Source organism: Plectropomus leopardus, chromosome 20, assembly GCF_026936395.1.
Source record: "Plectropomus leopardus strain MGB_pleo_1.0 chromosome 20, ASM2693639v1, whole genome shotgun sequence".
Classification (NCBI taxonomy): domain Eukaryota; kingdom Metazoa; phylum Chordata; class Actinopteri; order Perciformes; family Serranidae; genus Plectropomus; species Plectropomus leopardus.
Window position 1 is genome coordinate 2,703,280 of NC_142195.1, and position 13,773 is coordinate 2,717,052.

The following is a 13,773-nucleotide window of genomic DNA, read 5'->3' on the forward strand; positions in this document are numbered from 1 at the left end:
TTGCCTGAATATTGAATATCATATAAAACATCTTATAAATGGAATGTTGCTCATATTACGTTACATAGCAAAAGTTAGCACTGTCCTTCACTGTGCAAAAAATGAGAAAACTGTCATTATGAAAAAGAGGGAAATTTAAGTTGCTTCGGATAATTATGAATTTGATGTTTTATAAATCTTATTATATTTACAAGCCACAGTAATATTAAAAAATATATAAATTTATGCTCACACTATTAAATGATTAAAACATGTAGGCCTGTTCATCACCATATAATATTTTATTTTGAACAAACATTTGCCCACATTAAGGCATGACATATTCAAAATCCCTCCAAATTTTCTCTTATACAATGTTGCTTAGTTTTATCATCCTTCCGTATTGTATGCCACTTTTTTAAATATTTACTTTATGCTTAATCTACTCGTCTTCATCTTAATCCGCTTAATCTGCTCTTTTTATGAAAAACCCTTTGTTAATTTTTACTATTATTATTATTATTATTATTATTATTATTATTATTATTATCATTAGTTGTAGTTGTAATATTAGTAGTAGTAAGAGTAGTGGTAGTAGTAGTATTTATATCAATATAGTAGCGCCAATACATTTTAATATTAACAATTTTGCAAGCGATATTACTCCTCCCGGTCGTCAGGTGTCGCTGCCAGATCAATTCACTAATGTTGCTGCCTTCAGATACCGCCCTGATAATCAGCTTTATAAAAAAGCGTTGTACCAAAAATAATATTTTATTTATTAGTTGTGTTATTGATTTGCATTATCAGTAAGTATTCATGATAATTTATACGTAATTATACGTCATAGTATCCTTATTCATTGATAAAACAATTCATGACACTACTATCATCTAGGAGCCTGAGTTGAACGTAAACGCCTCATACGTAGGAGGTCAGATACGACGAGACAACAGCAGGATGCAGCGCGACAAAACAAGCAATGCCGGCGGGGCTGAAAAGTAAGAATAAAGCCACTTACATTAAAACCTATTAAATATACGTGTTTCCATTCATTTATTTATTTTGGGACATGTATTACAAAAGTCGTGTTTGAATGTAAATGTCCTTATATGCAATGGAATGTCTCTTCAGGCCCGACCGGGAGGCCGCCATAATGTCCAAATACTACGATGGAGTTGAATTTCCCTTCTGTGACGAGTTCTCTAAATATGAAAAAATGGCAAAAATAGGACAAGGAACCTTTGGGTGAGTTATACACAGACAATTATCGTATGATTTTATCTGTGAATGCGTTTTGTGTGTTCGTGTGGCTAACGCTTCGTTAGCCATGCTAATGGCTAACCATAGTCTGTGTTTTTTCTGTGTGGGCAACTGTTTTGAGGACTAGAAATCTGTAATATGTTCGGGAAACTTCCTAAAATGTGGCTTACGAAGTCAAAGAACCTTATTTCAACCTTATTAAAAAGGAGGATTGTATTTTTTTTATAACGCTACATTGTATAAGAGTCAAACTGTCGTTTGAATAGATACACTGAAAACTTTCAGAAATCACCACAGACAAAACACTTCGCCACAATTATAAATGACATTTCAAGTATTCACGTGTGGTGAAGATCTAAGTGGAAATGAGAATATCATATGTAGCGAGAAACGATCAACTAACGCAGTTTATTGCTACAGCTTGGAATTCTTATTTCTTTTTGTTTTTATTCCAAAATGAAGTTGTTATGAAAGTAAGTGTTGTGTTTGTGAGCAGTATCTTGTGTCTTTATTGATTTCACAGGGAGGTGTTCAAAGCAAAGCATAGACAGACTGGGAAGAAGGTCGCACTGAAGAAAGTGCTGATGGAGAATGAGAAAGAGGGGGTAAGAGGCCATTCATTGTCTTAACATGGATTTTATCCCACGATATGGACACATATGTTGCACTGTCTGCAGCTGTTGACAGCTTTGCCTTCTTGTCATTATTATTAGTATTGTTATTATTAATTGCTGAGATCTGGGAAGTCACTTTTGGTAAATCAGATGGCAAGTAAGACTTAAGTTGTGATCAATTTTAATAATCCTCTAATATCCTCTATATTTGTCTCTTGTCTTAATAAATATAGATAGATAGATAGATAGATATTTGTAGCATTATATTTTTCTGGAAATATTCACTAGTTTTTGATAATCTCCTAACAATTCTCTCCCTTTTTAAATCATCACTGTTTACTTCTTTTTTTTTCAATCTTGCCAAGTTGGTCATTGGCTTTTGTCCCCACATTTTAAAAGAACTGGAAATGATTTGCTCTTGTTTCAAACAGTTTGATAGCTTGGATGAGGCGTCTGACTGCATGTCTAATGTCCAACCATGTCCAATGTCTAACCACGTTGCAAAAGATTAATGTGCCTGCTGCTTATTTTCCTCATATAAACAAAAGAGCACGAAGTCTGACTGACTTGGTGGTGCATACGCTATTTTAAGAGGCTGCTGCATACATCCTGTGCTCATAGTGCTGCATGTTTGGCTGCATAGATTTTAAGTTTTGACAACATGCTGAATTCATTTGAATGCATCATTTTTTTTAATGCATACATTAAGATGTTTCCTCCAACTGCTTTGCTTCAGTTTCCAATCACAGCTCTGAGAGAGATCAAGATCCTGCAGCTGCTCAAACACGAAAACGTGGTCAATCTGATTGAGATCTGCAGAACTAAAGGTTGGCATCACAAGTCTCCAGTCTATGAATTTGCTATCAATTTCCACCTTCATCTATGTTTGACTGTTAATTATGTGTGGTTTAATTTTTGGTAGCTTGTTTGCCCTACCATGTAAGAAGTAGCTTAAATAGTTCTTACTCTAATGGTGTAAAATTAGTTTGTTGGCTCATGTTTTTCATTCTTTCCTCTTCTTCTCCCCCTCTTATTCATTGCTCTTGAAGCTACTCAGTTCAACAGATACAAAGGCAGCATATACCTGGTGTTTGACTTCTGTGAGCACGACCTGGCCGGGCTGCTCAGTAACGCCAACGTCAAGTTCACCTTGGCAGAGATCAAGAAGGTCATGCAGATGCTGCTCAATGGACTGTACTACATCCACAGAAACAAGGTGAGGCACTGGTGAAGATGACCATCCACTGGTTCTTTGAACAGATAAAACCTTTAAATATCATATACATTTAAAAATCTCTTTGAATATAGCTCAGTATACTGCTGTACTATATCATCTATTTAAATCATGTCAGCATCTTAAGGTAGATTATTTAACAGTTTGAATCTAACTTCATTTGTTATCTATTATCCTCACTGATAACAGTCTCTAGTAGTTCTGAATATAATAATGCCTTCTCTCGGATTAGATCCTTCACAGAGACATGAAGGCAGCCAACGTGCTCATCACCAGAGACGGAGTCCTGAAGCTGGCTGATTTTGGTTTGGCCCGAGCCTTCAGTCTGGCTAAAAACAGCCAGGGGAACCGCTACACCAACCGTGTGGTCACACTGTGGTACAGACCTCCAGAGCTGCTGCTCGGTAAGAGATAACACACAGAAATACATGCACATGAGCTCCTTCTCCTAATTAATTAATCTTTTGTTACATGGAACTATACATCATACAACTCTGTTGAAGATCCCATCAGCTCCTTTATTTTGTGGACTGTATTTTAGTTGGGGGAAAAAAAACAGAGCCAAAAAGAATCAGCTTACCTAAATGTGGTGGAGTGCTCTTTTAAAGTGATCACAGGCCACAGATGTCACATTACAACACAGTAAGAAAATATTTACCTCTATTTATATCCCAGGACATCTGTGCAGGATCCCTTTCATACAAGAGATGCAGCTCAAAGTGCTTCATTAAAAAAAAATAAAAATCAACACACATGTTCACAGAGCCAGCTTCTCTTACAGCTTTAGGAAGGATATTCCATAATTTTGGAGCATTGTGACTAAAGATGTGCTGCCTATTTGTTTATTTCTTTGATAGGTGAGCGAGACTACGGCCCCCCCATTGACCTGTGGGGAGCGGGCTGCATCATGGCGGAGATGTGGACCAGAAGTCCCATAATGCAAGGCAATACTGAGCAGCATCAGCTCACTCTCATCAGCCAGCTGTGTGGCTCCATCACTGCTGAGGTAAGATGACATCATAATCATAATCAATCATAATCTTTAAACCTTCTGGTCGGTTGGTCGACCAAATTTTCATTGGTCGGTTACATAGACTGTACATACCCCCACTCTGCTTAAATGAAGTCAAAATATCCTGGATATGGCTGCTTTTGGGGCCAGAGTCTGTGTAGTAGCGATACCTGCAGTGGGGGAGTTCCCGCCAAAACACCCGTCAGACCAATTTATTTTGTCCCACTCAATGCGAGCACACAGATTTGCTGTCATAGCTGTCAATCATGGCAGAAAAGTCCCCTTTATGTAGGATCGAATAACTCACCAAAATTGAACTTCAAAAAAGGTCTCTTGAACAAACATCACGGTGATGAGAACTACCTTCAGTGACAGAAACCATCTTTGGGAAAAATTTATTTGGCGTGTACTTTGAGTTTTTAGTTTGATCTATGTCCATTCACTAACATGGAGGGGTGGGCCTTATGACCTATACTGCAGACAGACACCAGGGGGCGATCCAGATTTAAAAGTTACACTTTTGGGGAACTGTCATGCTGTCCATCTTTATATACAGTCTGTGGTCTCGCCCCTCCTCAACTGTGATTGGATGGCTGTTGCCAGTCACCAATGCAACATTTCATTCAAAGCTGAAGATTTTTCAAACTCTAGGAGACTGAAAAAGCACGGAGTAAGTGCAGCTGTCACCACAAAATAAGCACTCAACGCCATATTATGGCACTGGGTTTTTTTTACAGCAGTACATAAGCGGTGCCCCTGTTGCAAAGATCTAAAAAAAAAATAAGCTGACCTCAGGGGAAAAAACACTTTCATTGATACACAACACTATCAGAGCAACTGATTGGTAGACCAACATTTTCTGTGGTTGACTGCAGCCTTACCGTGTGTTCACACTGGACGTGGCGTGAGTGCTTTATGCAGCATTTTTACATTCAAAGTCAATGCAAAGACACGGACAGACGCAAATTTTGGGCGAAGGCGTGATAGACATGAAGGACACGTCCCTGTGGATGTTGATATTCTCTGACGTTACTGAGACATGGAGCTTCACTCAGCATCAGTGCTGTACAGAGACAGAGCAAATAAGGACCTGAAGGGCTCAGAGATCACTGAGCAGAGCTATAAAGTTACATGGTAACCTCTGAAAACACACCTGTGTCTGTGTAAGCTAGTTTTGTTGAGTTGCTTCTTAGCTAAACGCTCTGAGTAATCTAAGTTGGTCTTTTATTGTGGAAAATGAATAACCGAGGTTGTGCAATATGTTTTATTATTTAACTAAACAAGTGACCAAATACAAGCCAGTAAGGTGAGACATTTTTTTTTCATGTTTGGTGTGAACGTAGTTACAGTTCAGACTGAAGTTGTAAAACTTTGTGTTTGCTTTGTGTGTTTCTCTGTCCATCAGGTGTGGCCTGGCGTGGATAAGAAGTACGAGCTTTACCAGAAAATGGAGCTGCCCAAAGGCCAAAAGAGGAAAGTGAAGGATCGTCTCAAAGCCTACGTCAAAGACCCGTATGCGCTGGATCTCATTGATAAACTCCTTGTCTTGGATCCGGCACAGCGCATAGACAGCGACGACGCCCTCAACCACGACTTCTTCTGGTCCGACCCCATGCCATCAGACCTGAAGAACATGCTCTCCACCCACAACACCTCCATGTTTGAATACCTGGCCCCGCCCAGACGGAGAGGCCACATGCCGCAGCAGCAACCCAACCAGAACAGGAACCCCGCGACCACCAGTCAGACCGAGTTTGACCGAGTGTTTTAGTGGGTGGAGAATGTTACGGACAGGAGTTTGACTTTTTGTCTCATCAAAAATAAATAATTTCTAACCGACCTGATAACGAGGAAAGCTACACATTCCTTTGATGGTTGAGTTTTGGCGGAATGACCTGGAGATCTCTGTCTTGTTTTCACCATTCTGTGTGAGTCTTCAGCAGAGGAGGCAGGTTATTAATGTTGACCAGGGACAGCACTGTAATGTTCAAACTTATACAGAGCCTTTTGCAGCAGAGTTATGTTCCCACTTTGTGCTTTTTTCCCCCCAAGTGATAAAGAAGAATGTGATGGTTAACTCTGTAGACTTGGCTCGGGTTTATTCGCTCAGTCGCCTTGATTAAACAAGGCTCTTTTGTTTTAATTTTGTGAGTTTCACATTTTATTTTATTTTTTTACTTTCACCCATGATTATCACTGTTTTGTATAAAACCAGCTCTCTTTAAATGCTGTGCAGTTTACTAAGGGTTTTATTTATATTAAGAAAGTGACAAACTGTTATTTAGACCATTTTACAAGGATGCTACACACATTGTTGAACATGTGGACATTCCCAAAATAAAATGGTCATCACTCAGCTTGACTCAACATTGACTTTGTGTAATCATGGTACTCATGGTAGAAATGCACCCTGTATGTAAGCGGGCTATCCTGTATATTTGTTTCAAAGAAACATGAATTGTAAGAACATATTGAAGGGAGCTAAAGCTTGTTTCAGAGTTGGTAATATTTGTAACAGATAAAAAAAATTGAGAGGGACATTTTTTTATCTTGGTACATTTCCATTTGGCCCCTTCAACTAAATGATAGTAGAAAAATATGATAAGAGTTTTTCAAAGTACATATCAAGATTAAAAAAAAGGATTGACCTGGAGGTGTACATGATATACTGCTACATTTAAGTAACAGTATACATTCAAAAAGTATTTTTTGCCTGTCAGCTCTCCCTGTGAAATATTAAAATACCTAATAATATGGGACTAAAATGTCTTTAACGCTGTGGAACCTGGATGGACATCACTTTTCTTGTGCAGCATTCCAACACCTTTACAAGTATTTAAACCTTTGAACCTAAGTAAAGTGGTTTGATTTCTTTTGACAACACAGGAAAAATCCAGTTAGTAACTTGGCAAGAAATGTCCTGCAAATTGCAAGATTTGATAGGTTTACAATTTTTTTTTTTGTATAAGCTAGAGAATAATGTGAAGAAAGCTATATTTTGTCTGCACTAATATTCAGAAAACATATGGTTTATTTGTTGGGTTGGTTGCATATTTAGCACTATTGCAGCATATGTTAAAACAATAATCACACAACAGACATATTTTTATAAGCAGACTAAAAAAAGAGGATAAAGTGTTATTTACAAAGCTGAATTTTGTCTTTGACCCAGTGTTCAACAATGTTCATATGCAATGGTAGTCCCAAATTTGGTTCTTTCTTTTGAAAAAAAAGGTGAATATTACACTTGTGGAACACTCAAGTGGTGTGTGGAGGGAACCTTTGGTGATATTTGATCCAGAAAAAAATCAGTATTGGGACTCATACAGTCCCTTTTTTAGCCAGCGATACTTGTCACAGGGTATAGTGTGTGTCATTGGTTGGGGCTAAAATTGATATAATCACCAGCTGCAGTTTTTTTTTAGATAGTTTATTAGTGTTAGTGTTTATTTTTGCAGCTGTGGTTTACAGGGCTCACAAGGTTAAATGGTAAATGGGTTGTGCAATTGTATTCCAATTTTCTATGTAAATCAGGACAAAGCACTTCACAATGGCTCTCATTCAGCCATTCACACACACACTGATAGCAGTACAGCTGCATTACAAGGTGCTGGCCTGCAAATCTAGAACAATTTGGGGTACAGTGTCTCGCTCAAGGACATTTTGGACAAGTGTGGCCAGCAGGAGCTGGGATCAAACTACCAACAGCTTGATTAATGAACCACAGACTCAGAGCCACAGCCACCCATGTAACAGTCACACAGCACAGAGGGCAGGCTGCTGTCTACAGATGCTCATAGAGTTTAAATCTCCTTTCATTGTAAGCAACATATCCAGACTTTTCAACAACACTGTATTGTAGAAGATTATAAGATGATAAAGACAGTACCCATCACACACTGATAAGCTGCCTCCAGTAGGTGGCAGCATCATATTACTGTATTATTAAATAATAGGTAGATATAAATATTTGTGTGCTCACCACTAAATCCCAAACAACCTTCTTTACTCTCGCTTTAGCAATAATTTCACCAAATGAACCTTCCATGCATGTTTTCCCCCTGTATGCTACAAAGACAAATCTTAAAAACAATAGGTTACTTCAAAATGTGGACCTAAATATAACTATACTCCAGTCAGTCAAAACATTCAAACCACTGACAGATGAAGTGAACAACATTGATAATCTTGTTACAATTCAGTGTTCTGCTTGGAAACCTTGGGTCCAGGCATTCATGTGGAAGCCACTTGACACACTCTACCTGCCCAAAAACTACTGTTAACCTTGACCATTGTAGTTTTCCACTGACAGTAAACAAGCAGTATCCTTCCAGGCTAAACCAAAGTGCCAAAAATTGCTTTTCTGGCCACTTGATGCTTGCTCCAGCCCCCAGGAAGTGGGCCAGGCTCTGATGCAAATTTTACACAGTAGCCAAAAGGGAAATTGTACTGTCTTGGTTGGTCACTTAATGCCCACAGGTCCAAAAAGACTTTTTCCCATTGACATAAATCGTGAGAAGTCTGTAAATCAGTAAATAGCACTAAACCGGAAGTCAGTCCCTCCGTTGGCGTAAGATACCCACTCTTACACTCTTGGCCGCGTTCAGTGGTCGTAAGTCTCTAGTGCGCCTCATGGGCCCATAGAAAAGAGCGATTATTGCTTCATGCACCAATGAGCAGTTTTCATAGGGATGAACGCAGCCCTGCCTCCATGGCTGTATCAAGATTTTGTTAATTCATCCATGGTCAATCCCAGCCTGGTACAAAAATGGTTTTGGTCTCTCTGACAAATGGAACGTAATGAAGGCTTAAAGTTATGCCTATTTAAGCAAAGGCTTGAGTGACAGGTTGCCTGCGAGGTCTTGTCACAGTCTGTGAATCAGATCCACCTCTCACTCCTCCACAGCTCAAAATATGGTCACTTCTGGCCACATAAAAATAGGTCGGTGATGGCCGAAATGTCGAACTCGACGCTTCCACAAGCCAGTGGGTGATGCCATGGTTATTAGTATTTTTACATACTTTAAAACCTGTTTGGTGAAGGACTTAAAACAAAAATAGCAAAACATGAGGGCTGTCCCGAATAACACCTGTAAATAATTACCTGTGAATATCTGAAGCTTCACAGTGAAAAGACCACCCAAACCTGACCCAACTTTAGTAGGAGTTTGTACCTTTGTGTGTGTGTGCGTGTGTGTGAAAGACAGAGTGATAGAGAGGCGGAAGAGAAGGTGGAAGGTGGACTATTGTATGCAATGTCTGTAACTTAGTAATAACTTAGGCGCCATGGGCCAGAGCACATCACTGAATGCAAAGCAGGTGCTTTACTACAGTTTCCAGCTGTGGATAACTTTTAGCAATTGCTCTCACCCATTTCTTTTCTCTTCAAGCAGCCTCTTAAATTGCTTGAAGCGAGGGTCAGTGACTACCCTGATTACACTGGACACCCTGATTTTTTTCCACCAATTAAATGGTAAAAAAACCAAAACAAAACAAAACAAAAAACTTAAGCATTTGAACACTGATTACCATGGCACCATTTCAAAGCATTCAGGTCAGGTCTACAAAACACCAAAGTATATATGCAGTTGATAAAATATAAATTATACCGCAAAAAAACTCTGAGAAGGCATTTATGAATATGTATATAGTGCATGTACTTGTCAAGAATCACCTGAGGCTCATAGTTTGACTCTCCTCAGTCTAACAAACGTCTGTGTGTGGTGTCAGAGTGGAGCTTTACTCAGATGATGGATTGCTCTTTTAGTTCCAGAGCTCCTCCGCTGTCACTTGTATTGAAGACGTGTGTGTGTGTGTGCGTGTGTGTGTGCTTGTGTCAACAACGATGACAACAGCAACTAACAAAAATTAGAAAGCACTGGACAGATGGGCCTCTGACTGCAGCCGCCTGCATGCAAATGGCCTCCCGATTCTTTGCCATGGAAACAGCACAGTTGACGATGTGTGTGGACGAGAGGCCAGGATGCAGACTGGCACTGTAAACTGTGCCAGTGTTGGGCCACAGAAGGGCACGCTGTGAACCGGCTCCACAGGGCTTATTATGGTGTTCTCTCTGACTGATGTGATGACACTCGGCCTCAGTATTTGTTTGGGGCAAATGCCATGTCAGATTGGGATAAATGTCATTTCACATTCTCAGGGGTCTCTCCTCCCGACCACTAGAAAAAAACCCAGCTGCTATATTTGGTGAGGTTCTGCTCTGCCGAGGTAATTTAATCTGAACAGCCTGATACATACTCTGAATTCCATCAGTCTACTTGTCATTATATCTTCAGAGGAATGAAAACCTCATTTACTCAGATAAAACCCTTCATCTATTTCCCTTTTTCACCAAACCATCTCCATAGCAGCAAGTGATCTGCACCCAGTTTCGTTTCGCACAACTGTTCTTCTTTTGTTTAACTTCTTGTTACACTGTTTGAAGGTACAGTGTGTAGGATTTAGGGGGATATATTGGCAGAAATTGAATTTAATTTAAGAAGTATGTTTTCTTTAATGTATAATCACCTGGAAGTAAGAATAATTGTGTTTCAGTGATCTCAGAATGAGCTGTTTATATCCACATATGTAGCAGGTCCTCATCTGCTGAGATTGTTGCACCACCATGTTTTTACAGTAGCCCAGAACAGACAAACCAAACACTGGCTCTAACCCCTGACTTCCTTGGAAGCTAACGCGTACCAGCTCAGTGATAAGACTGAGGCTATGGAGGCTAAATATGCTATCATGGAGGATAATTACAACAAGCTCTGAGCGAAAACCATCTGCCTCAAATCACACAGCCGCCGCCATAACATACGGATAGCTGGCCTACATGAGTCTATTGAAGGTGCACAACACTGCCTTTTTTCCCAAGCTGCTGTCGGAGGTTCTCGGCAACGAGGTTTTGGGCTCGCCTCCTGAGCTCGACCAGGCTCATAGAGAATTGACCGCTAAACCAGGCCCAGGGTCCAAGCCATGAAGGAGAGGAGAGCTGTCCAGGGAAACCAGTGGCGATCTTCGAGGACTACTGCCCAGAAATTATGGAGCAGCGTACTGCCCAACGGCTCAATGGCTAGGTCGAAAAGGATCGGACTTAGTGGGCAGCCTTGGCGCGTTCCACGACCTAGGGTTAAAGGTTGGGAGGGTATACCGTTAACTGTTGAGGTGGGAGAAGCATATAACAAACAACAAAACCACAAATAGGTATCTCCACTCAAGTCACTCAAGTCCCTTCTTCAGAGACAAAAAAGGACAGAGGTATGGGACTCCCTAATATTTGCCACTGTTACTGGGCTGCAAACATTCAATGTCTTGCCTTCTGGCACCACCAACTATCTTCAGCCCAGTAGCCCAGAATGGACCTCACTAGAATTAAACTCAGAAGAGACCTCTGTGGATAATACGACTCATGTTATATATTTTAACCATTTAATAGTCACACTAAGACATACTTTTGCAAAAAATTATACATTATAGACTGTAGAAACAGTTAACAAAATGCATCAATTTATTAAGAAAAGAACATTTTCCTACTATTGTAAAATGAGCAAAAGTCAATGTTATATAATAAGAATCTGATAATAAAGTGACTTCATACAATAAATATATAAAAATAAATAAATGAAAAATAATAGACACAAATAAAAATGAATCTAGTTAAAAAAAATCTGTATAATTTTTAATAAAAACAAATTGTCAGCGTTATATAATAAAAACAAAATAAAAATAACTCAATAAAATAAATAAATAAAGTAAATATAAAAATAAACAAATAAATACAAAATCTGTTTAAATGTATGATGGAATACAGAACAGAACAGAATTACAGTATAATCAAAATACTAAAATGCATTGTATAGAAACATCTTCAAAAAGTGAAATTGGCTTTTGCCAAGTTTTAAGTGAGGCAATTTGATTGTAACAAATGTCAGGTGTGCAAGTCACAATGCCTGTTAAAGGGTTAAATGTCTGGATCAGAAATAAGGTGAGCACACATTTAGTTATCAGACAAAAAGGGTGAGCATACAATAACATGTGGTGGGTGGGCCGGCCTTCTACGACATACCGAGCAACGCAACACTGATTTGTAACGTGAGAACTGTTTTGTTCAGTGTTAATGATTTAAATCACCTGGTTCTTTTATTTTAGAAAGGAAGAGACCACTGTGGATAATTCAGCTCCCAGTAAAAACCTCCTGAGCAATGAACACTCAAGAAATTCTTACCTGGTGAAGTTTCAGCTGAGTGCAATCTGCAATCCTCATCACTAGACACTGCTAAATCAAAAAGTAGCTGCAAGTAGGTAGATGACATAATCAACTAATATGCATAATATGCAATTCTGAAAGGGGCAAAATGAATAGAAAAGGCTGACAAGGTAGTTTACAAACTAACTATTTATGTATTTATGATTTTTTTCTTGTTGCCATGTAACTATAATGTTAGCTTTTTTTTCTTTTCTTTTTTAGTGACCTAATGAATGTAGACCTACTGACTGAGTACGTGAATGATACTGATAGACTGGCCACATGAGTGCTGTGTGTGTGATGGTGAGGAGGAGACAGCCCTGCAGAAACTCCAGTGGACGACATTGAACCAAGCAGCACTAGTGATAATCATTCAGCGGCGCCTAGCTCTGAACTGTCGACAGCACCTGTTAGCAGCGAACCGCACAAAACCATTCGGAAATATGACTCAAATTACATCAAATTTGGATTCAGCTGGAGTGGAACAGTAGAAGATTCAAGGCCGCAGTGTGTGGTATGTGGTAATGTCCTTAGCAACAAATCAATGAAACCATTGCATCTAAAACGGCATCTTACAACCAAACAAGCAGTGCTGAAAGACAAACTGGTTGATTTTTTTAATATGAAAATGTGATGAAATGAAGCTGGCCAAGTCCACGATTCAATCATCTGTTACAAGACATGGCAAATGACATCAAAAACACTCTGATTACCTACATTAAAAGAAGTCGCTATTACTCCATCCAGCTAGACGAGACTGCTGATATTGCAGGTATGGCTAGTCTGCTTGGATATGTCAGATACGAATATGATGGTGCAGCTCAGGACGACTTTCTGTTCTGTTGATCTCTGCAGATGAGAACTACAGCCCAGGACATATTCCAGCTCATAAACACGCTTGTCCAAGAGAATGGGCTCGATTGGAGAAGGTGTGCTGTGCAGGTCGCCACAGCGGAGCAGCAGTGAGAATCTGCGAGGTGTGGACTCACTGCAGCATCCACTGCAGAGCCCTGGCAGTGATAAAGATGCCTGAAGAATTGAAGTATGTGTTGGAGTCAGCTGTGAAAACGACAGTAAACTTCATTAAGACCCAGCCGATGCATTCTCGCCTGTTTTACGTCCTCTGTGATGAGATGGGCAGTGAGCATGTCCAACTCTTGCTTCATATGGAGGTAAGGTGGCTTTCAAGAGAGAAGGTACTTTCAAGACCTTTTGAATTGGGCAAAAGGTCCAAATGGTCTTGCAGGACAAAAAATTCCCCTTATCAGATATCTTCGAAGATACTGTGTGGCTCAGTCAGCTGGCATACTTGTCAGACATTTTCTCTCATTTAAACAAACTGAATTTGGGACTACAGAGACTCTCCATCAATGTGTTCCATGTGCAGGACAAATGCGATGCTTAAAAAGATGGAATTGTTCGA

The 13,773-nt window shown here is 39.5% G+C and overlaps 1 protein-coding gene across 1 annotated transcript; it reads left to right on the forward strand.

Moving 5' to 3' along the window:
• The first annotated feature begins 876 nt into the window (after positions 1 to 876).
• cdk9 (cyclin-dependent kinase 9 (CDC2-related kinase)) lies at positions 877 to 6,458 on the forward strand. Its single transcript, XM_042509270.2, has 8 exons — positions 877 to 980; positions 1,114 to 1,227; positions 1,766 to 1,847; positions 2,593 to 2,683; positions 2,906 to 3,072; positions 3,323 to 3,494; positions 3,948 to 4,096; positions 5,508 to 6,458. The coding sequence occupies exons 1-8, from the start codon at positions 940 to 942 to the stop codon at positions 5,871 to 5,873; spliced, it is 1,182 nt and encodes a 393-aa protein (XP_042365204.1). The 5' UTR covers positions 877 to 939; the 3' UTR covers positions 5,874 to 6,458.
• The last annotated feature ends 7,315 nt before the right edge of the window (positions 6,459 to 13,773 follow it).